This window comes from Siniperca chuatsi, linkage group LG3 (assembly GCF_020085105.1).
Source record: "Siniperca chuatsi isolate FFG_IHB_CAS linkage group LG3, ASM2008510v1, whole genome shotgun sequence".
NCBI lineage: Eukaryota > Metazoa > Chordata > Actinopteri > Centrarchiformes > Sinipercidae > Siniperca > Siniperca chuatsi.
Genome location: NC_058044.1, coordinates 8,866,715 through 8,890,031, shown reverse-complemented (window position 1 = coordinate 8,890,031; position 23,317 = coordinate 8,866,715). Strand labels below are relative to the sequence as shown.

General features: G+C 38.5%; 1 protein-coding gene across 6 annotated transcripts in view; it reads left to right on the top strand.

Moving 5' to 3' along the window:
- The window catches only part of tmem131l (transmembrane 131 like), a 42,959-nt gene that overhangs the window by 5,568 nt on the left and 14,074 nt on the right, over positions 1-23,317 (top strand). For all 6 annotated transcript variants that reach the window (XM_044191620.1, XM_044191617.1, XM_044191616.1 and 3 more), the window contains exons 4-10: positions 10,688-10,759; positions 13,789-13,912; positions 14,065-14,181; positions 17,333-17,437; positions 20,365-20,442; positions 22,154-22,307; positions 23,235-23,293. In XM_044191620.1, the coding sequence (XP_044047555.1) occupies positions 10,688-10,759; positions 13,789-13,912; positions 14,065-14,181; positions 17,333-17,437; positions 20,365-20,442; positions 22,154-22,307; positions 23,235-23,293 (709 nt within the window). The remainder of the gene's footprint in view (positions 1-10,687; positions 10,760-13,788; positions 13,913-14,064; positions 14,182-17,332; positions 17,438-20,364; positions 20,443-22,153; positions 22,308-23,234; positions 23,294-23,317) is intronic.

Here is a 23,317-nt window from a genome sequence, read left to right as displayed (position 1 = left end):
CCGAGAAAGCTGGCCTGTGACCCAGCAACACATCGATCCAGACGGTCAAACCACGCTGCTCTGCCGGTTTCAGCTTGCCTAATCAGAAATGTTCAGCGCAGCAAGCCCCATCCCGAAAGGGGTAAAAAATTTCCCCGGTACTTAATTTAGACCCTGCTCCCTGCGGTGGAAACGCGCTGAGTTCCTCCAATGGTTCTTAGTCCCTGGGGAAAGTTCCTGCAGTCGAAACACAGCTAAAGGCACACATACATTCAGCGATTTTAAAAGAATATTTACAGTTGTCTGAAGTTGATGAAAAGTTTCCACCTGTTCATGAGTAGCACTTGGGTATAGGTAGAAATTTTCCACCAAACCACATAATTGCCAACAAACCCCAAACCAACATACAGATTGCGTCATACTGAAGTGTTTTCTCTTGTATAGTGTAGACTAAAATTATACTGTAAGACACAGAATGAAAGCAGGGTTGTGGCGTGGGTTTGGTTTGTGAACAGCCCAATGGAAAAAACAAGCCTACCTCTTCATCACCACAGAATGATTGTGTGCTGTACAGACAAGTGTTTTTTAAAGTGCTCATATTCAACAAACTACAAATTATAGTAGAGCTCTGTTAAATGGTTTATTTGATATGCAGAATTAAACTGTAACTGCGGGGTTTTTGCATTCACACAAATGACTTGGTGTGGTGTGTAATAGGACTGAAGGTTTCTAAAAAGGCTTTTAAAAGTCCTCCCCTGTGTGCAGGCTATGTTGTTTATGTTGGTGAGGGAGGGGGTTAACGGAGAGAGTTTGGGGGTGTGTTAGAGAGGCACAGAACCAAATTCCTGACTAATTTTAGAACTCCTTGAAAGAAAAAGGAGGAGAGGTCTGTCTGTCCCAGCTGTTTTTGTTCCCGCAGAAAATTGTTCAGAAAATAGATGTTTGCAGGAAGATATCAACAATTCATGGTATTATTTAGTAATAGCTTGCTCAGAAACAGAGCAGTCTTTAGGCCAGTTTATCCCCCCTACTGATGTTAAATACATTTTTTTTTTTTTAAGTGAAGCATATATTCTAGATTTTGTGCTTTCTTCTGCCCCTTCTTTATCTTTCTAGAGACGTAATGCCAGTAATGTAAAGAGCCCAGCCTGTCATATACCTAAACTGGCTCAGTATGTTCCCCACCCTTTAAGTGTTGGTATTGCTCTGCATGATTTTAATGGTACCTTACTTCTGAGTTATTGCAATGCCATGATAGTATGTAACCCAAGAAGACATCACGTAGTTGTGGCAATAATATGAAATTAGTTTGTCTAAATTCAAAGAAGAGTTTGGCTAATGCAGCCTAGCAAAAACTGTTATCTCCTGCAACTGAGCTACCCCAAACATTAAATAATAATGGACTAAATAGAGCTGTCACATTTTAAAAGCACTAATCTGGTATTGCAATTCATACATTTTCTGTAGTAAAAGTATGTTAAAGGAGCATGCCACCAATTTTACACGTAAAGGTCAGCTTGCTAGTAGTGAGGAGTATTTGTCAGCCTGTGAAAACAGTTGTTTAATGTCTTAACTGGCTCTTTAAGGAGCTCACCACAGTCTGAATAAAATAACCCTTATGACATCATTGTGTTATCTCAACTTGGGCTTGGAGCCCACAAATTTATAACAGAAAGCCTGCATTACAAACTTGGGTTATGGAGTTTTAAAGATGTGGTTGTTTACTAGACCAGGGTCGATTTAATGGAAAGATGCTTTCAAGATGCATTATGGGAAATGTAGGATTTAGTATTTTTGGAGCTTGACCCATACTAGGGACTAAAAGTCAGGATATCTAAGCCTTTACTGCTTCGATTGTGATCTTTTTTTAATTTGTCTCTTCTGAGTCCCCTAACCTTATGAGTGTTATACTAAATTGCATAGTCCTTTTGAGTACTCCTTTGAAGTGACAAGTTTTCAGTCTTGATATAAAGTTCATCTGGTTTACATGCAGCCGCCTGTTGCTGAACAGTGTGGGAATGTGGCTATTTTTAAGTCCAGGAAGGTGAGAGGCAAAGGAGGCTTCGTAGTGCTGGTTGACCTCAAGACCTCAAGAGCTGTTGGCTGTGAGGCCTCTCGTGCCTGGGTTATCAGGCACTTGGCAGGCCTTAGACAGATTCTCTCCCTGTCTAAAGAGCAAAGTAGGCTGCAGATACAGAGGTTAATATCTCTTTCTGAGTCCAGTCAAAATGTCTTAGCTCTTCTCCTTGTCTCTTTAGCTCTTTTTTACTATAATCTCCAATACAATAATTTCTTATAATATCCTTACTCCTTTATTCTGTTGATTTAACAAATATAAGTGACACAAACATACTCTTCACTGCAGTGTAGTGTTAATACTGTGGCACAAGTATTACTGTGCCATGTGGTTTTAATTTCACTGTTACTCATATTGTTTCCCTAGCTTCTACAAACGCTTGTGAACACCAGTTGACCTAAACTCTCCAGTGGTCCTAACCTCTCCCCTGGAGCATGGCTGAGGTCACTGCTAACATTGACTTTATTTGAGTTAGATCCAAGGGATCAAATAGCGTCAAACATAACTTGTTATTTTTGTACTGTGGCAGTGGACAGAACCCTTGGACTACAGCTCAGTGGTATGCTTGTTGAGAGGCTGAGTTTTTCTTTATGGGCAACTGTTGTTGAATCCAGAGAAAATACTAAGTTTTTAATACATATGACAAGGTAAATGCCCTCCTTTTCCGCTCTAACAATGTTTGAAGTTATACTCTTTGACAAGTTATGAATTAACAAACAATTAGAACTGCAGAGAGCATGAAAGAGACAAGCACTTAAGTAAGAGAGGAGACAGTGTCAAACCCCACTGCCAGCTTATTTGTTATTCTTTGTCTACAACAGGGAAAAAGAAAGGGAAATATTGTAATTTCACAGGTGGTAAACCGTGAGTCATAATGGCAGTTAAGTCCTTAAGAGCAGGTGAATGAATGGCTATTAATCATTGAGAGAGTTGGTGTCTGTGATTAGTAAATACGTTGCAATATCTGTCTACAAATAATGTCAACCGTGCGTTTGACAGCAATATGGTTTTAAGTAAACACGTGGTGAAACATCTTATTACGATCATAAAATAACAAACGCAAATTTGCAATAGCTGCAACCACATGTGCGCATGGATTCTCACACACACACACACACACACAACTGCCTTTTTGTTAAAGGCCACTCACACTGCCACACCCCCTTTTTGCCAATTGGCATGAACAGTTAATGAGCTATCCTTTGGCTCATGACCAACCTTTCCACAAATTCTTGTACAAGTTTGTGAATCCATTTCGAAATTATGTGCCTTTTTGCAATAGGCCACTCCCATTGCCACACCCACTTTTAGCCAATTGGCATGAACACATACGCTCACACACACTCACACACACTTGACCTCCATGCCAAATTTCAGTCTCCTGGAGCGAAAACTGTGGCTGCCAAAGGTTGGGGAAATTTTTGTCGACCTGCTGATCGCAGCTAAAAGGACAATGAAGGGATTTTGTTGTTGTTTTACTTATGCTTCTTTTTGTGTGTTGGATCTCCACTTTGCATCTGGTTCACTTTGTTGCCTCTCTGGCACATTCGCAGAATGCAAACATGTAAAAAAAAAATCAGACTAGGATGTAGGCCTGCACTTAGTTCCATATTGCAATGATGATATGATTTGTGAAAATTAAACAAATTGAAGTGTGCATATAAGCTATACAGTTACTTTGTCAACCTGGTTGTCTTTAAATTCAGTTTAAATTCATTTAATATTTTAAATATAACTAAATGTTGTTTCTAGAGCAGCAATAGTGAAGTTTACTATGGCAATATCACTATTTAAACTCAATAATATCTCACTGGAAACAAATCTAAAATGTCAATAAAATAATCATATTCCTGAATACAGAGCAAAGTTGGCTCTGCTGGCCGCTGTGCGTGTGTATGTGGAGGAGCTCAGTCCGACACAGAGCAGGGCAGAGGCTGCAGTGTGATAATAAATACTACGGTCTTAGCCCTGTTTAATACCGGGTTTCTGTACCCATCCCTAAATTAAATTAAATGATTTTTCTTATTCAGCATGTTTCAGGCAGTCTTTTGCGATGTGTTTATCACACATGTTCATATCGCAATGACGATGACAATACGATTTATCGGTCAGCACTACTAGGATGTACACTGTGACTGCACATTTCTCAGTAATGTAAAAGGTTGATGTTGCATTACATTAATTTGGCAGTCGCTTTTGTCCAAAGCAACTTACAAATAAGTGCATTCGGGTTTAATATGAACAATAGCTAGATATTGTCAAAAATTGGAAGTGCTTCCATCTTAAACAAGCAAATAAAAGCATGTTCAGTGCTACAGTACAAGTGCTTGTGTGATCTGGGTGTGTTAATCAGGTTATGCTGACTCTGAATTTGACCTTAATTAATTGAGATACCCTGGAGAAGGCGTTACTTATGAATTCTGCAATAATCTGAATTGTATTGATCTGATCATAATCAAATACATTTTGTGCATATATGTACATTCAGTGGATGACTAATATGGCATTCTTTTAGTCATGTTTTTGTTTTGTTTTTATAAAAATGCATGGTTTTAAATGTCCAGAAAGAAGAAATGGGATCAATACACAGGTGAGATTAATGAAAAACCCAAAGAGTTTGTTTGTTTGTTTTTTTTTAGACAATTGATCTTTAAAAACAGACAAGATGATAAGCAAAGGCACAGCTGATTACAGAAAAGGGTTAACATCAGTAAGATGTGCTCGGTTTGTAGTTGGTTGTAGGAGTATGTATGGTTCTTGGTATTTTCTCAGCTTCCTACCTGTTAACTTATGAATTCAGTTTTGGTCTTCTGAGTTCTTTTATTGTGCAGCAGGGTCTAAGGATGGTGACAGTTGGCCAGTCAGTCTGTTTATCCGTCTGTCTTGATATTAATGCATTTCCTCTGAAAACAGAACAATTATTTAGACAAACCAGCCTTTTAATAAATGCCAAAATGGCATCAAAACAGCCATGCGTGTTGTTTTCCAAAATAAGCCTCGGTTGAGGCTTGCTGGTGGACATGCTGGTTGATGCGCTAGATTAGATCTGAAATGATTAATCTTTTAGTTGAGTGACAGAAAATTAATTGGCAACAGTTTCGATAATCGTTACTCGTTTAGTCAAAAATGCCAAACTTTCTCTAAATTTAAGCTTCTCAAATGTGAGGATTCACTGCTTTTCTTTGAGCTATGTGATAGTAAGCTGAATAGGTAGGTCCACTTGGTAGGTTGCAGTAAGCCTTGTGTACAGCCTGCGATCTACATTTTAACCTAGAAGAACGTGTTTATCCAACTTCCGATTTGAGAGCTGCAGTGGGGGGAAACGAAAACACCAAGAACACAACGCTGCAAGCAAGCAATGCAGGCTCAGCCATGGGTAAATGCAAATTCAATAAGAAGTTCCAGAGATTCGTACGAGGCGTGATGTGAACTTTTGTTGCAAAACATTCAAACTTGGGACAATGGTAAGCATGGATTCTCAAATGAAATCTCAAAAGCACAAGCGCTATGCTAGCTCTCGAAAAAGTACAATGCCCATCAAGTCGTACACTACTACTGGTAGTTTAGCTGTACGTACTAGAGATGATATGTCTCCTCTGCAGTGGTGTAATGTAAATCAGTACATTTAGGCTACTCAAGTATTGTACACAAGTGAAGTAGAAGTAGGTCTATTTGTACTTGAGTCTTTTCTTTTCATGCCACTTTCTACCTCTACTCCACTAACGTTCCATCTCAGCGTTAAATATTGTACTTTTTACTCCACTGCATTTGTCTGACAGCTTTAGTTACTATTTTTCAGATACACATACCCATCCTGTCCAGTGTAAAACCATGTATCTCCAAATGTGGTGATATTGAATGGATGTTTTTTCATGGGTTGAGAAAATTCTCCTACTTCTTTTAAGATAAATAAAATATTTTAAACCCCCCTTGAATTAGCTGGCAAATGCATCGTCTCAGAGCTGAAAATGGCTGTTTTTCTAAACTCAAAATGTATTTTTTTAGAGATATGTGGTTCTCACAGGACAGCAACGCTACAAACACATGCTGATCTTATAGAATATGATACATTGCCGTAGATTAAACTACCCAACAGTATATAAAGTAGTTAAAATTAGCTCAACCTTAAACATCTACAGCAGTAAAATGCAACATACACATTAATGCAGCAGTAATATTAACCCAGAAACAACATATATATAATAGTAAAACAATGATAGGGAACATTTTACTGGAGAATGAGTACTTGTGTGGTATTAGTACTTTTTTACTTAAAGGATCTGAATACTTCTTCCACCACTGCTGCTCTGGCAAAGCCTTTAGGCCCCAATACCATTCATCAAACTACTGCCATACAGTTTTATTTTCGTTAATGTGAAGTTATGTTAGCTAATGTTCACTGAATATTTCAGTTATTCAAATTCAGTAAAACTCTGTACTACTACTACTGTAGTGTAGTTTGTCAATTTCTTTTGCTGCAGTAATGGTATTATTTTTTCCTTTTTAGCGGTATTAAAGGTCTTAAAAGTTATTAAATTTGAACTTGAATACAATACTGAAAATGTGTAGATACCCTGCATGGGCTCTTCAGGTGAGGGATAGAGTTAAATAACACAAAAGACTATTGAATCACTCATGAAATCATAAGGTAAAGATGGCTGCATCGATGGCAATTACAATATTTTTCAGGGGTGATCTACATGAACACTTGAACCGTAGTTTTTTACTGTGCCAGTATTATATCAAGGTATTACAAAAATAAAAGGGATACTGCACCAGAGGTGAAAGTAACGAATTACTAATGAAGTACTCGTGTCACTGTGATTGAGTAGCTTTTTCGTGTACTTGTATTTTTGATTATTTTTTATTTTTATTTTTAAGTCAGTAATTTTAATTTTACTTAAGTATGTTTTAAATGAAATAAAGTAGCTTGCTACATTTGTACATCCATCTGTTACTGAGTAAATTATTTAATTTTGCTTTAAAATGATCAACGGGGGAAAAACGTGTGTTTTGAGAGAAGTAGCCTGCCCCATAATGTAGGTTAATTAGTTAATGTAATGTGATTCCATTAGAGTTAAACAAGGGGTAGGATTAGGCATCTCAACAGCATTTATTTGGCTGAAAACCCAAAGTATATTATATTAGTACACTAGTTAGTGTACTACCATGGGACATGTCTATCAAGTACATTTAGATAAGGCAGCAACAGACACATAGAGCAGCACTTGTGCTCTGCCTCCAGATTCTCAAAAACAAAAAGAAATTGACAGTCACTACAAACTGTACTCAAAGGGATCCAGCTATTTTTACTTAGGTGTAGCCTACATGAAATTAATATGTAATTATGCCAAACAATCAAAACTTTCATTGAGAAATGCATCTTACCTAAAAGAAGAGAAAGTAACTTCAACTCAGTTTTATAATGAATGTGATCCACAACATTTCTCTCAATTTGCTTTGTGAATCAATAACAGATGCTTGTACTGGATAACGTTTTCAAAAACGGCTTTCAAAATAAAAGAGAAATGTCCCACACTTCAACCCACACAGCAATGTTAAGAATAAACAGAAATGTGGTAGTAGGTAGTGTCTTTGGCAACTTATATAAGAACAAATCGCCAAATTCATATGTGGAAAAGTCGCCGCGACCGGGTCAGTCCTCCCTACTGGCTCTTCGGCGCACTGCCCCCTGGAAAACAGCATCCGTCTCCAGCAGTGAGAGCCAGGTAGGTCCTGCTGTTTACTGACGGTGATTATGTGATGTGAGCAACAAACTTGAACTCACAATGTCTGTGTTGCTTTCCACAACGCACTGTGGGTCAGAATCTCTCTCTCAACACAATCTTACGGCATCCATAAGATTATAAAGACGGGTAGGCTTTTAGCTTTGCTTTTTAGCCAACAAGTGGAAACAGGGTGGAAAAAATCTGAGATCTCAACATTACGAAATTTCCGGTTCTGGTTATTGATGAAAACTTAAAGTATCTACAATACAAAGCTCAGGACTTTATTTTCCATGTTTTGATACACTGGGAATGATTTTAAAATGATGGGCGCTCCCGGGCGCTATGGGGTCTGGGGGGTTAAGGCACATCTCATATCTACTGCGGCGAATATGATTATATAAGTGAGCACTACATCACAGCCACCTACCAAAAAAGAAATTTAATCTGCTGTTAGGTGAACACAACGCATGGATGCATAAGGGAACCAGTTAGTTTGAAAACCATTCGGGACATAACATCGGCGAGAGCAGAGGGGGCTTTCGTGTTACAACAAAGCCAACTGAGCTAACGTTAGCGTGCAGTATGAAGTTGCATAAAATGCAATGTGAAACAGTTTCCCACATCCAACCTACCACTCTGGTTATTTAATTGGCTTCAGATGATGCTTAACGTTCACACAATTTCTCTTGACTGCCCCTTAATATTACAACATTAGCTAGCCCAACATCGTCCCAGCCTGTGGGATAATAGACGCTAGCCACATTAGCCCTGCACTATGCTAACGCCAGTTAGTTCAACAGGCTATCCTGCAAAATAAACAGTGAAGCAACATAAAAATGGCTTAACTTTGTCAATCAGTATCAAGCCATCCTTGATCTTCAGTTTTGAAGTGAATCCTACTTTGTCCTCGTAGTAGTCTGAAGTAAGATGGTTAACTTAGCGCACGAATAAGTTTTCCAATTGTGGGGACATTTCCATCAAAGTTAATCCACAGGATCTTCACTTCCTCGGATGGTGGGAGTAGATGAAGACTTTTGTGTTGGTTTTTGCAGCCAACAACAGAGAAATTTGCATGCTTTGCATGTAACGTTACCTTCCACATCTTCATGTGCACAACACTGGAGTCGGCATTAGCGAGGACAATAGTTACTGGATGTAACGCCAGTTCTGTGGGTACGTGCTAGCCCTCTACCTGCATGTTATCGCAGCCACAGTAAAGCACATTAGTTTTAATATGCTAAAACATTTGTCACAGTAATGACGGTATAGCAAAATCCATGTCATGGAAGAACGTGACACTGGTGATGAAACCGGTATGCCGCACACCCCTAAGTTCTTCCACTTGCTTGCTTCTGTTGCTCAACAGCTGTGTGAGTCCTCTGTCAACAGGGTTCAGTTTGTTTTCATACATGCACACACATACATGCACAACCACAAATCAGCTGCTGCTTCCCTGCTTCAAGGCACCTATTCCCAGAACTCATTAGCACAGGATGTCACACACACTGCCATCAATAAAAACACAGTGGAGCTCTAAAAGGAGCTGCTGGAGAAAAGTTTCCTGTTTTAACCCTGACTTTCAGTTGGTTGCTTGTATTCAGTGTTGCTTACATGCTGTGCAAAGCAACATAGATTCTATATGCACCTGCTATGTTGTGTCTATAGTGGGAAGTCTTTATATGAGATTGATATGGGACTGTTGTGGGTTAAGAATGGATTAAAACTGATTTTAAAATTAACTCCCTTTTTCAAGCTACATGGCTTTCTATAGAATGTTCACAGTGTATTGTGCTTGAAGTGGGACAAATCATTGATGAAGATTTCTTGTGATACATTGTAGGTAGACTCAGTGGTACCAGTACTGCACTTGTCCAACACTCTACTTGTGAGCATAAATGTATCCTTTACTACATACAGTATGTTTTAACTCTTGAAGTGTTCGGGTTTGTGGCAGATCAGCTTGTTGCCAGTTCATGGCTGTGCATGCCATTCGAATGATGCTGTGTGTGTTAAGGTCTTAAGATTCCATACAATATGTGATTGTGCCACACCGCTTTCCATGCTATCACATCATACAAATTTTGATAAAAATCCTCGACTAATGAGCCCAGTAATCAAAGGATAGAGTTGTCATGTTTCATCCCTATGTAAAGTTCTACCTGTGAATACATATATCAAAACATGTTGTCAGGGTTGGTAGAGATATGACATTAATTTCTTTAGGACCATAATGTTGTCTAGAGAGAGATGTCACAATGGTTTTTAAAGTCTTTTTCATAGTAAATTCTCATTTGATGAAGCCTGTGTTATTTGGTAGTGAGTTTTTTTTTGTGCCCAGCTTCAGGAAATTCATTAAAATACAGACAGATTAATTTATCTGTTAAAAGTCTTGAATGATTGTGTTAAGAAGTGTGCAACTTTTTCCAAAATACCCTAATTACATGGAGTACTGTGTAATGTTGTATTTTTGTGATGTGTCAAATGTACAGTTATCTAACAAACCTCGCCATAAGCCATGTGTTTTCTATTTTTATTACATGAATTATTTTCATGTGCAAAGGCTTTATTTAAATTGTGATTCATACTTCTCCTCTCATTATGATAGTCATCTAATTTCTGTGATGGCATGATCCTAGTCCCTTTGTTAGGCAGGGAAATAAGTGGTTTGTTAAGTGGCCAGGGGCAGTAATAGGTCTGACTGTAAATTCATCCTTGTGAACTGTCACATGCTCTGTTGGAAAGGGAACACAATGTCCTGTCTTAAATTAAGTAAGTTCTGATAGTAAAATATACAAACAGATGTTTTTTTCTTGTTCTACGTTTTTAGTGAAACTGATTAGATTCAAGTACTGTGCTATGGCCTTATGTTTTTTTTCTTTTGTACTTTTCTTCTCTCCACCAGCTCTTCTCTATATACACAGGAGAATGGGAGGCCCTTGCATTTTCAGCCCCCAGCGTTGGAGTTTGGGACGCAGTAAGTATTGCTCTCACTTCCTAGTTTAATATGACATGCCTTAACAAGCATAGATGTTATTTATTTTGTACTAAAAATGTACTTCATTTTGCCATCTCTGTCTTGAGTGATGTGGAAAACTCCACTGACCTAATTTAACCTGAGTTAAAATAAAACTGTGGCGTCATAGCAAGTGGCCTGTCCCTATGATGAATGCTACATAAGGGGAAGGTTTCATAAAGCAGGGGGCCCTTCAACCTTAAAGAACAGACAGGATACCCAAGTATGGCAGTAAGCTCCCTTTCCCAGCATCCAGATGCATACTGGAGAGGGCTGACCCCAGTCAAAAGGGTTAACAACTTCACTGTTTGCTTCCATACTCCCAAAGCAGCCAGAATATCAGATGTAATGTTGTGGTTGGACAGCAGTACCCATTATTCCTGTTAAGAGAAAATAGTCACAAGCAGCATCTATTTTGTAGTATTTTGTATCATACATTTGGAATGCTGAAAGCAGGCAAATTACCAAAAATACTAAAAATGTATTGAAAGTATTGGCTAAATGTTTGGATACTGAAGTATTGCTGCAGGAAATTATTATTATTATTTTTTTTTTTTTGTGCGAACTGTGGGAACTGTCGTAATTATACTGCTCAGTTACATCAGTAGTATTGACTGGTAAGTAATCCTGAAGATGTGACTAAAGAAAGTTTGTGTTACAACTGTTGGGAAAACATGTGGGCATAGCAAAAACAATTACACAGATACAGGTAAATAAAAAATAAATAAAACTAGATGTTAAAAGATATACAATGATACAGCCGATGTATGTAACCAAATATGACCCAGTAAACCTGCACGAAAAGGACTGCAACATTAAATTAGCTTAATCATACTGAACTGCAAATTACCAGACACACCACTTTATCTGTGTTGGTACGTTTTTAGCATGCTTGGCTGTTTGTCAGGCTTGCTGGTGATTATTTTAGCAGACTACATTTTGATGTGGTTAGGAAGATCCTGTCTGCCCATGTCCAAAAATCTGTTTGTGCTTATTAGGCAGAATGCAGTGTGACAATTAATCCAAAACATTGTACACTTGACCAGGTTGGTAGCTGGAAAGAAAAAGTAGAAACTATTTTATTAGACCACTCAATCTCCTGATTTAAATGCTGTTGAGCATGCATTTCATTTTCTTAAAGTGAAAGTAAAGTCAAACTCTCACAGACAAACAGGAAATGATGCTTCAGTTGAGACTTGAACGACCTTCTCAAATGAAGATGTCAAGAATGTGGCAATGATATGTTGTAGACTGGAAGCAGTTATAGGGTAAAGGTATTTTAAATACCTTTTTTTTCCTCGTATTTTACTCACCTGAAATCGGCCACCTAAATCACAACAAATTAGCTTTCATTTATTTTCAAAACTTAAGTACTCAAATTAAAGTTGAAATTTGCACTTCTGTCTTTATATTCATTATTTGACTTGAGATACATTTCTATTGTTTAATATAATATGTATTTCTTATGTCAAATAGTTATACTCTACAGTGCCCATATTGTGGATAATGTATAGATCTCCAAATAGAACTGGCTCACAGCCTGTACATGCTGAACAAACAGCTGCCGCTGTTTTGCATTTAATTGCAGAGAAATGAGACGTGCATTAAAGATGATGTCTTGCCCCACATACATTTTTTAAAAAGTCAACTTAAACTGTGAAAAATATTTATTGATACTCAATTCCATTCCCAAAATGAAACAAAGCAGTAAAAATGCTACCTGTATGCTACATGTATTCCTGGGCTTCCTCTGTAGTATTTGTTGCAGGGCTACAGTATTGGATTGCATTAAATTGTATAGAGGTTACTGTTATTGTTTTACCCGATAAAACTATAATTACATTAAGCCATGCATACACTTTGCATTATCCAAGATTATTTCTAAGAACCAGTGAACTTGTAATTTTGCCCACATGAAAGTACCTCTCATCCCACCTCAGTCAGCCGTACATGGTTAATGAAACACCCTTCATAAATATTGGTACACAGTTAAATAAGCTTGTTATTATATTCCCCTTGTATGAGAACACAGCAGTTTGAACATAAGGTTATAAACAGAGATTTGTATTTTAATTCAATTTAAATGAAATTATGAATTTAATTAACTTGAAGTGCTTGTGGAAAGGGTGGGTAAGAGGTATTAATTGGTTGCCTTAGTTTGGGTGTCACAAAGCAGAAAATGTTGAGTGGTGATATGTCACTGTAATAGATAATAGCAGAAATGGCCAAACCCAGAGAGCTAATCTTTGTGCTGATGTAGCCCAAAGCCTCATAGCCTTCCTTAGGTTCTTATTTGTATATGCGGTTTTACTTCTGACACTGGGGCCTTTCTCAGATTAAACATGGAGAGCTAATACTTGTTACCCATCTGTTGACAAAGAGACACATTTTTCCCTCATAGCATTCCCATATTGACAGTAGTTATTCGGTGACTCCCATGACTTACTGCTGTGACTGAATTACTAGGCTAATTTCTAACTTTTAAACACTGACAACACTGTTGGTTAAAGTTTTATCTTTATATAAATGCAAATAAAAATATTTGGCTTTGTTTCCTAGTTTTGCTCATCTACATATTAAATGTGCCCCAAAGAATTAAGCTGTTTGTTCACATTAATTCCTGTGTTACACAGAGCACAGTATAAAAAGAAGAATGCAATATTCTTGTTTGGTGTTTTATGTATAACCTTAAACTTATGATCATGTGGAGAGATGTTGCTTGCATCATTTAAAATGAACAGTTTGACCCTAAATGTCCAAATGAAAGTTGACTATTAAATGCTTTTTTTTTTAAATTAGCCTTAACCACTCCAGTCCTAATGGGTTAAATGAGCAGCAGAAGGATCTAATTTAATAGAGGCTCCTTAGAGGCCTCACGAATAACCTAACTGAATTTGGGCACCAAATTTCTCTGCTGGCTGTGGTGCCCCATGGGTAAAGGCTTCGTTGAGAGCCCCTTATATATAATGCTGTTCTGTCTGTCTTTACAGGCCGCTGGGGCTGGCAAGAGCTGAAACCATATATATACACAACCCCAGCCAAGAAGTTCCTGTGACACTGCTGTCAATGTTTACATCCAGCAGGCATTTTTACATACCTTTCTTTCACAGAAGAGTAAGTCTGTGTGTGTGTGTTTGTGTGTACACGTTGAGCTGCACAATATAGTCCCGAGTAATAATGTTAAGTATGAATTCTGTTCTCCATTGTCTGTCTTGTTTTTTGTAGAAATGTCTGAATTAACTTATCATGTTTCCTGTCTGTCGTAGGTGATCCCACCCAGAGGGAAGGCATCTTTTAAACTAATTTTCTTTCCGTCTGAGGAGGGCAATGTAGAAAACACATTATTTATAAACACATCGGCCCATGGGCTACTGTCATACCAGGTCAGTTCCATAAACACACCTCCTGCTTTATAGTCTCAGACCATGTTCTGTTGGGATAATGGTGAAATCCCACATCATAATGCAAGTGGTCCTTCTTCTTCCTCAGCTTTTATCTCCATATAGTAAAGTGAAAGATTCTCACATGGTGGTTGTGTTACCATAATATGTGTCCTTGATGTGGCAGAGTTTACAAATCAAACTTAAGTCATATCAGACTTTGTTTTTCTTTAAAATTTTGTGATCCAAAATAGCACCAGACTGGTTTAAGACTGCTGCTCAGAACATAGCTGGCATCCACCATGTTTGTTTTCACTTTTCATCCCACATGCACGTGTTCATAAACAAAGGAAGTCAAAAACCCTATTGTTTATGCTAATAGAAAATCATGTTGAACTTTTGTTTTAAATTAACTTTCTAAAACTACTGTTGACCTCACATTGCATGATCAGGACCTGGAAAGTAAAAACTGTCACAAGCAGGTCACAGTTAGACTAGTAGACACTATGCAGAAAAGGTGTAAAACAAAAACTACATAGTTTCCCACAACTGGTAAATGTTGTTACTTTTACTTCCCCTTAGTAGATCCATGTGTTTATTTGCACTCCAGTCCCTGAGTCTGTCTTGTTATTCCACCCTAACTGGTTGTGCTACAACTCAGTTTTCTTAAATTTTACAGGCTTTGGTAACTATTTAGTGATAGTTCTGTCTTTCATATTTCAACTTAAGGTTGAATGAACATGCTTGTTGCATGTTCATAAAGAGCAAATAAGAGTTACCTATAGAGATTTACTCCAAATACATTATAATCTTGTAGTTGTGAATTTTTCCCATCTCACATTAAACCTGCACCACCGTGGTTCTCACATTTAGCTTATTGAAGGCAAACAAACACGCTGACACTTGGACTCACATGCACTGCCTCCAATAGTGCCATTCCCCTCATGCTTCAAAGAAATGCAGATGTTCCAGTCATTGCTTGTTTGTTTGTTTTTTTTTTGTTGCCAATGAGCCCAGCAACACAAAACTTTGACGTACATTTTTCTCAAACATTTATCTGTTAACTCTTTGTACAGTGTGAGCCATTGATATAATGGTGACATAAATTGGCTTGGTCCTCGATTGGCTCTGAGAGGCTGTTTACAAATGAGCCGCGATATGATTGGACTAAACCACCAGCAAGCTTGTCTGAGCCTGAGATTCTGTTTGACTGCATTAACAACACAACTGCTTTATTGCAGGGATAGCGGGAGTCTTTCCTTCTCTAAATACTTTAAATTCTGTTTATTTAACATGGCATAATGTAGAAAATGATTGTTCAAACAAACTAATGTACAACAACAACCAAAGTTATATCCACCTTCAATCGTTAGAAGGCCATCTATAACTTGTGAAACTACTGTAGCAATCTCGCCATTAAGCACAAATGTCCAAAAGGTTGTATAAAGTTTACGAATGTATTGGCTTATTGAAATAAACATTATTAATAGTGCCTGACACAGCAGAATGGACCGTCCCTTTACTACAGCTGGCTGTTTTGTTCTGCTCTGGTAAAGTATTTCCACACTGTTGATTGTAGTTAAGAATTGGGGCGCACAGCCATGTTTCTTTCTGCCTCTTGTTCTTGCCCCACACTGCACAGTGTTAGTCAAGCAAACACGACGACTATGACTTGTCAACAACAACTACCCACAGTGTGCCTCAGCGTCGGCCGGAGGCATTATGTTTTCGGGTTGTTCATCCGTCCCATTCACAATATCTCAGGAACGCCTTGAAGGAATTTCTTCAAAATTGGCACAAATGTCCTCTTGCACTGTAAGGATGAGCTGATTAGAAATTGGTGGTCAAAGGTCAAGATCACTGTGACCTCACAAAGCCCATTTTTGGCCATAACTCAAGAATTGTTGACCATATTTCAGTTGGTTGGACAGTTAATTGGTGACACTTTTGACTCAAAGGTCACTGTGACCTCATGGAGTGATGGCGTATTTCACCCAAAAGGTCCAAGGACAACTTCACTGTGATATCATAATGCCCTGGAACACTTTTTTGGCCTCAATATAGGTTTTTAGCCATAATTTAAGAATGAATTGGGTGATTCCAGATTTCACACACATGTTGACTGGGACGACACAATGAGTAAACAATAACTAGCACAGTACGGGCTTTCCTCCGTCTCGTCCATTCTGCCTTTCACTTCCTGCCTCATTCTGAATTTCGAGCTCCATCGGAATCATGTAACTGCAAACAAGGTATTTGGCCGCGCCTTGCTAATCGTGATCCTGTGAGTGTGTTTCACCTACAGCTCAGAGAGGCTTTGCATCTAAAAATGCCAGAAGAAAACAAAAGCAACACATTTTGTGTAGCTATACTCAAATATAATATATTCTTATATATAAGAATCCGTCTTTACATAGTAAACAAGTACATGTGCACCTTTTTAGCCAATACATCTATGATAATCCTTCATTAATCAGTTCAACAATGTATATTCACTGGAATCATACATATGTATCATCAATAAAGTGATAACTTCCATTTAGCCAAAAAATACACTTTATACCGTTTTATTCAATTCCTTCACTAGTTGTATATTCACTGCATATGAGTCTGGACAGATATGGGTGTAAACTGCAACTTGACTGGTTGGCATACAACTGTGGGGCAGTAATTCAATTTTTATTCATTTTTGTTGGGCCAAGATTAGTTAGAAAGCTGCTTGATCTCGTCTTGGTGCCTTTTTGTTTTAATACTACCCATTCACACCAATAGATTCAGAACCTTCATTGGCTATGTTTAGTCAGTAGTTTGGTTTTCAGTCTTAAGGTGTCCTCTGTAACATTTGGAGGTCCTCTGTGACCTGAAAACTACACCCTCTATTTGTGTTTTTGTTTTTTCACCAAGAAGATGAAAAAACTGCTGAATACAAATGTATTTGTTTTGAAAATACTACATCCTTTGTGGTGCTACGTTATTAGCAACTTACCTTCTTTTTCTTTATTCATATTCACAGCTACTATGTCACAAACTGCTCCAGGAGTTCAATTCAAGCCCACTAAATAACACTACTCCTTGTTTGCTTGTTGGCTGCCTGGCCTTCATATATATTGCATGTAGTGTTGAGAATCCTTGTTGTTAACTGTTCCTTTTCCAGGTATTTGGTGTGGGAGTTCACCAAGGTTCCTTAAAGTCTGTCCAAAGAAAGGATAGTCTGTTAATATTCCCTCACATCCAGAGCATTAAGCTGACCCAAACTCAGGTATGTATTTAAATGTGTGTGTGTGCATGTGTGTGTGTGTGTTGGTTTGTGCAGGCCATGCATAGTGTGAATAACAGATCGTCATTGGAAACAGCTGATTTCCCCTCTCCTGTCAGCCCTGATAAACAGATGGCTGCATACATACATACACACACACACACACACACACACACACACACACACAGGGGCTTTGTGGTACACACTGACAAGCTCTTGCTCTCATGAAATTACTGAATGTGTGTGTCAGTGTGAAGGATGTCACAAAACAATCACTTTTTTCTTGCTTAAAAACATAAATGTTTGCTTGCAGAGTGTAACCACAATCACTCAATTTAAAATGATACATGCTTTGTGCAGTCATTCATTTGTGCACGTTTCAAAACCATTCAAAAACACAGAAAACCAATGACAAATTGGAGCATGGTTTTAGAAGGAAGTCGAGACATTGAAAGGCCTCCACGCCTCCACAACAGGAAGTGGGGTGGCAGTTGCACAATGTCAGGTTGGCCAAGTGCAGAGAGACATCAGAGAGCGCTCTCATAATCACTCAGATTGCTGCTTATGCTGAATGCAGCCTTTTGTCCTCTCAGCAAGCACGCCACGTTTCAACATATGGTTAACAAAAACATGGTGTACATATACAGTATACTTATCATCCTCGAGTTTGTACACTTGCTCCAAATTCATACTGTCACTTTTTTCTGTCTTTGCATTTCTGCTTCATTTACCACAAGCTGACATTTTGTTCCTCAATGCTGAGGACAAGGCCACAAGGCTTTATCTGTTTGTAGGATATATTGAAAAAGTTATAATAAATGGATGTGCATGAAAATGTTGAGAGATGGTGATGGTGGGGCCAAGGCGTGCATGGCAGCGTGTGTTAACAAAAAGGCATATTTAGTATATGTGATTTATGTGCCTATAGAATAGGGATGGGCGATATGACCTACAATTTATCACGTTTTTTTTTTTTTTACGGTGACGGTATTATATCACGGCATAACAAAAATAAATGGGATACTCCACTCAAAACATAATTCAACCTTTTCACTCTATTGTCAATGTAAGGGAACGTGTCTTAAGAAAGGAAAAATTATTAAAACTTTATGTGTTTATTGGCTCCAAATAAGAATGAAAATGAGTTAGAGGCCTACATGTGTTTTGGGAGGAGTAGCCTGCCTCATAATGTACACAACGCATGGACGCGTATGGGAACCAGTTAGTTTGAAAACCAGTTGGGACATAACACTGGCGAGAGCAGAGGGGGCTTTCGTGTTATAACAAAGCCAGCTGAGCTAATGTTAGCGTGCAGTATGAAGTTGCATAAAACGCAAAGTGAAAAAACAGTTTCCCACTGACTGCCCCTTAATTTTACAACATTAGCTAGCCCAACATCGTCCCAGCCTGTGGGATAATAGACACTAGCCGCATTAGCCCCACACCATGCTAACACCAAGTTCAACAGGCTATCCTGCAAAATAAACAGTGAAGCAACATAAAAATGGCTATACTTACTGCTTCTGAGTTTAAAGTCAGTATCGAGCCATCCCTGATCTTCAGTTTTGAAGCGAATCCTGCTTTGTACTGGTCCTCGTAGCAGTCTGAAGTAAAATGGTTAACTTAGCGCACGTATGAGTTTTCCAATTGTTGTGGGGATATTTCCATCAAAAATAAAATTAATCCACAGGATCTTCACTTCCTCGGATGGTGGGAGTAGATGAAGACTTTTGTGTTGGTTTTTGCAGCCAACAACAGAGAAATTTGCATGCTTTGCATGTAACATTACCTTCCACATCTTCATGTGCACAACACTGGAGTCGGCGTTAGCGAGGACAATAGTAAGTTACTGGATGTAACTCCAGTTCTAGGAGTATGTGCTAGCCCTCTACCTTATCGCAGCCACAGTAAAGCACATTAGTTTTAATATGCAAAAACATTTATTATGGTAATGACGGTATAGCAAAATCCATGTCATGGAAGAACGTGACTGGTGACAAAACGGGTATACCGACCACCCCTACTATAGAATCTGAAAAAAGAGGTAGTCCCTCCACTGGTGTTTAATTCAAAACAGCAGAGGGGCAATGGAAAGCTCAGACATAACTACTATGCCAGTTTTTGCTAGAACTTTGTACAGGGCAGTCCTAATAACCACTGACCATATGTGGAACGAATTGGCCTGGTGGTGTTTGGATTATTGGATAAAATGCTGAAAGAGCAACTTAACACCCCGTTTTAGCTTGAACCCTCCTTCAAAAATTAAACCCTGACACACAGTTTTTCGGGCTGAGTGTCCCAGGAAACGTCATAGATTTTCCACAGATTTCTGGGGGAGTCAAGCGGACAGAATTACTGGATTTTCTCTGGAAAGAGGAAAATAACTGCTGTTGCAATAAACACTGTAAAATGGGACCGGGATCAATAGATGGTGATGATAGTGTAATAAAGTGTCTGTGATTTTCTTTCTTTATAATTTTTTAATTTTTTATTTTTTTAGATGGCATAGAGAGTTTAGTGTTATATCTGACAGCCTGTCATGTACAGGTTTAAATGTAGATGCTTAATGTTGATCCAGTATACCCCCCTTTCATGGTCTACCATGAATTATTGATTACCTAGACACAGGTGTTTACAACCACAGTGTTCAGTTGTTCAGTGGTCTGTGTTTGCAGACCTGTGAGTGTAGACAGTTGTTATACTGCTCCTTTTAATTTGCTCAGTAAGTGATCAAACCAACCAAAGCTGCTCTGTTGGAAGTATTGAATTTCTATACTGTGTAGTGCATGGCTAGCACCACTAGAGTTCAGTCATGTGTAGCTTTGTAGTAGCCATTGAACATCAAGGCATTGTGTATATAAATGAAAAAAGATGAGCTGAATTATTTCAAACCCCTGATTTCATGGCCTGTCATGCTGTTTCTCCTGCAGGAAGATGCCTCCAACATCACTATACTGGGTCTACTCCTTGAGTGCAGCTTACCGAAGAGTTTGTTTAACAATCCTCAGGTACTTATTTAAAGATCCCCTCCGCACATGTTCTAAGACTTATTGAAATACTCTGCTTGGACTAATAATTAGTGTCTGTTTTTTCCCCCATGAAACTTCAGTTACCTAACTGAAAATTCTTCTTCTCCCTCATGAAAAAAATCCACAATCTATGAATAAGCAGATATGTATAATTTCAAAAGTTTAATCAATATTTCTCCTACTTTGCTGTAAAGTCAATTCTCAGTGTTTGTGCACTGGAGGTTTCAAGTTTTCACTTCACACTTCTGTAAGTTGCACACTGGACCGCAAGTGGCTTACACACTAGTTGTGAAATCACAAAATCATCCTTGTAGGTACATGTCTTAGTGGCTCATTCACATCTTCACATTTATTATTTTGATTTACTTAAAAGTTCATCAACCATTGCTATCAGTTCTGACCAATCACATTTTCCCTGTATAAAGGATGCATGACATCAGAATTCAAAACTCAAATGCAATTGTTCTGTCCAAAGAGAGATGGCTCTCCAACTGATTCATATGGAGACAGAAATGAACTATTTTACCCAGATGCTCAACACAGATTTTATTAATTTCTCTGAATGACACTTGTTAGTTCAAAACATTCTTGAATTTGCGTGCATTCGGACCATGAGAAGGGAGAGCATAGTAGACTTTGAGGAAATACACACAGGCGTGCAAAGGAGGGCGTTTAACCAAGTACTTGATTTTTTATTATGTTTGATCAGACACTGTTTTAGTTTATTCCTACTACACACCCACTACTCTAAGTTTTAGACTAGCTGGCTCTCTGTTCAAAGAGACAGCCGAGCTCGTCATCTGCGCGCCTTCTGCTTTTTCCAGGACCCCTGAGGAGGGTGAAAGGGCCAGACTTTTAATTGCTTTCTCAAGAGACTCTATAATTGCATGGCTCCCAGTGCTCATGTGGTGCAATACACATGATGCAAGAAGTGGCTGCAGACAACCTAACTATATTGTCATAATTGTACAAAGTGAAATCATCCTTGCGTTCTGTTGAATGAGTGTCACAGCTGTGACCTTTGGCTTGTACCCAAGATCAACACCTGCTCCTCCACCTGTTCTTTTTCAAGTCTTGGCTAACAAAATCGAGAACTGGCCTTTTGGTCAGTGTCGGTACCGCTCAGAGATTAAATTAGCCTTACAGGAAGTTAGCAGTAGCCTTGGTTTCAAGGGATTATGTTTGCTATTGCATCCTTTAGCCCCTGTGGCACCAAGCCAGGGCAGTTGTCTACAGGTTAAGTGATTCACCCACTGAGATGAGCCCTGGTTTTCTGTGAGATTCACACTCTCCCAGCACTGATTTGTCAGCTTCAACAGGGTGTTAGTCATAGGGTGGGGTCGAGGGTGTGGAGTAGCAGTAGGTTACTGCCCGCTTGTTTCTGTTTGTCGATTTACAGCATGCATCAGGTTACTCTGACGTCTGCCACAGCAAAGAAAATAATTCACACATTTCCATCACCATTTGTTTTCTTTCCACCGTCACCTCAACAACTTGTTAATTTGTAACATTGATATATTCTTGGTCTCTTTAACATCCAAATTGCCTTTTTTTGTTTTTGTCTCCTTTATCTTAGTTAGTTTCTGTTCCTATTTACTGAATTTCACATCTCTCGAATTACTCCTCATTGTTCTCATGCTTCTCCTTCTGCTTGGTGCGTGACTGGTATGCTTTTCCTGTCCCGTCCCAGGGGTCCTGCCTCCAGAGTGAGGAGCGCCTCAGTCTGCAGATTAATCTGTCTGCGCGTGGTGACCGGCCCACTGATCTGGACAAGCTCAAGCCTTACGTCATTGAGCACATTTTGGTGCTGCTGGTGGCCCCCACTGCTGGACAGGATGCAGTAGGTGGGTTTGTTTGACCTGTCTGACGCAATGTCTGGAGGCAAAATAGTTGTGGGAATGTGACAGTGTTGCACAGCGTCACTTAAAGATACCATACAGCTTGATTCTGACTGATTTGTCATTCATAAATAATATTTTAGTGTGGAAAGACAAACATCTAACTTCACACTAGTTGTATTTCTGCTTCTTCAGCCTCCACTCAGATTACCTCAGTAAATGTCTTATCTTTTATACCCGTTTCTGTGGTGACCCACTATCAAGTTCAAAAGGTTAAAATGGTGATTCCATTTTGACACTAGAGGTAGACTTAATGAAGCTCTCTGAAATTTCATGTGGCTGCTGTTTTGAAAGAACTGTCCGATGAGAGAAATCTTAGAAGACAAGTTCTGCTTTCCTGGGCTCTCATTACAGAGTAACACAGAGGCTAAAGATCAAATGAAATCAGCTGCAGGTGTCTACACAGCATTTTCGTTGGTGTACAATTACTGTAAATACTTGTGAACGCTCACACAGGCTTTGTCTTTGTTGTTGAAGCACAACAACAAACCAAATCTGTGTTTCTAATAACTTCATAGTGTCATAGTTTCTACTTGGAGTATTTGACTATTTCTGTCAGCAGCAGACAGTGTCTTGGTGTATAGTCTTGTTATAACTTCTTTGTCACACTGGCTTTGTGAACATGGAGGCCATTTTTCATTTTCACTTTCATTTTATCATAGCTTTGCTTAGAAATCTGTCTCTGGTTTCAGCAAGTTCTCTTAATGACATATAAAGAATGTAAGGGAGACCTTTCCATAGCAGTAAATGTAGATTTGTACTTGCATCAAAATCACATATAACTGTGTAAACCTATAAATATATACATTTAGTATGTATGTATGTACATATGTACACCGTTTTTATTTATCTTACCTTTTATTTATTTTACAGGTGAACCAAAAATAGGAGTTTATATGTTAAATTCTGGAGGCAAGAAGCTCTATGTAAAGGTGAGGTGTTTTTCTTCTTTTTTT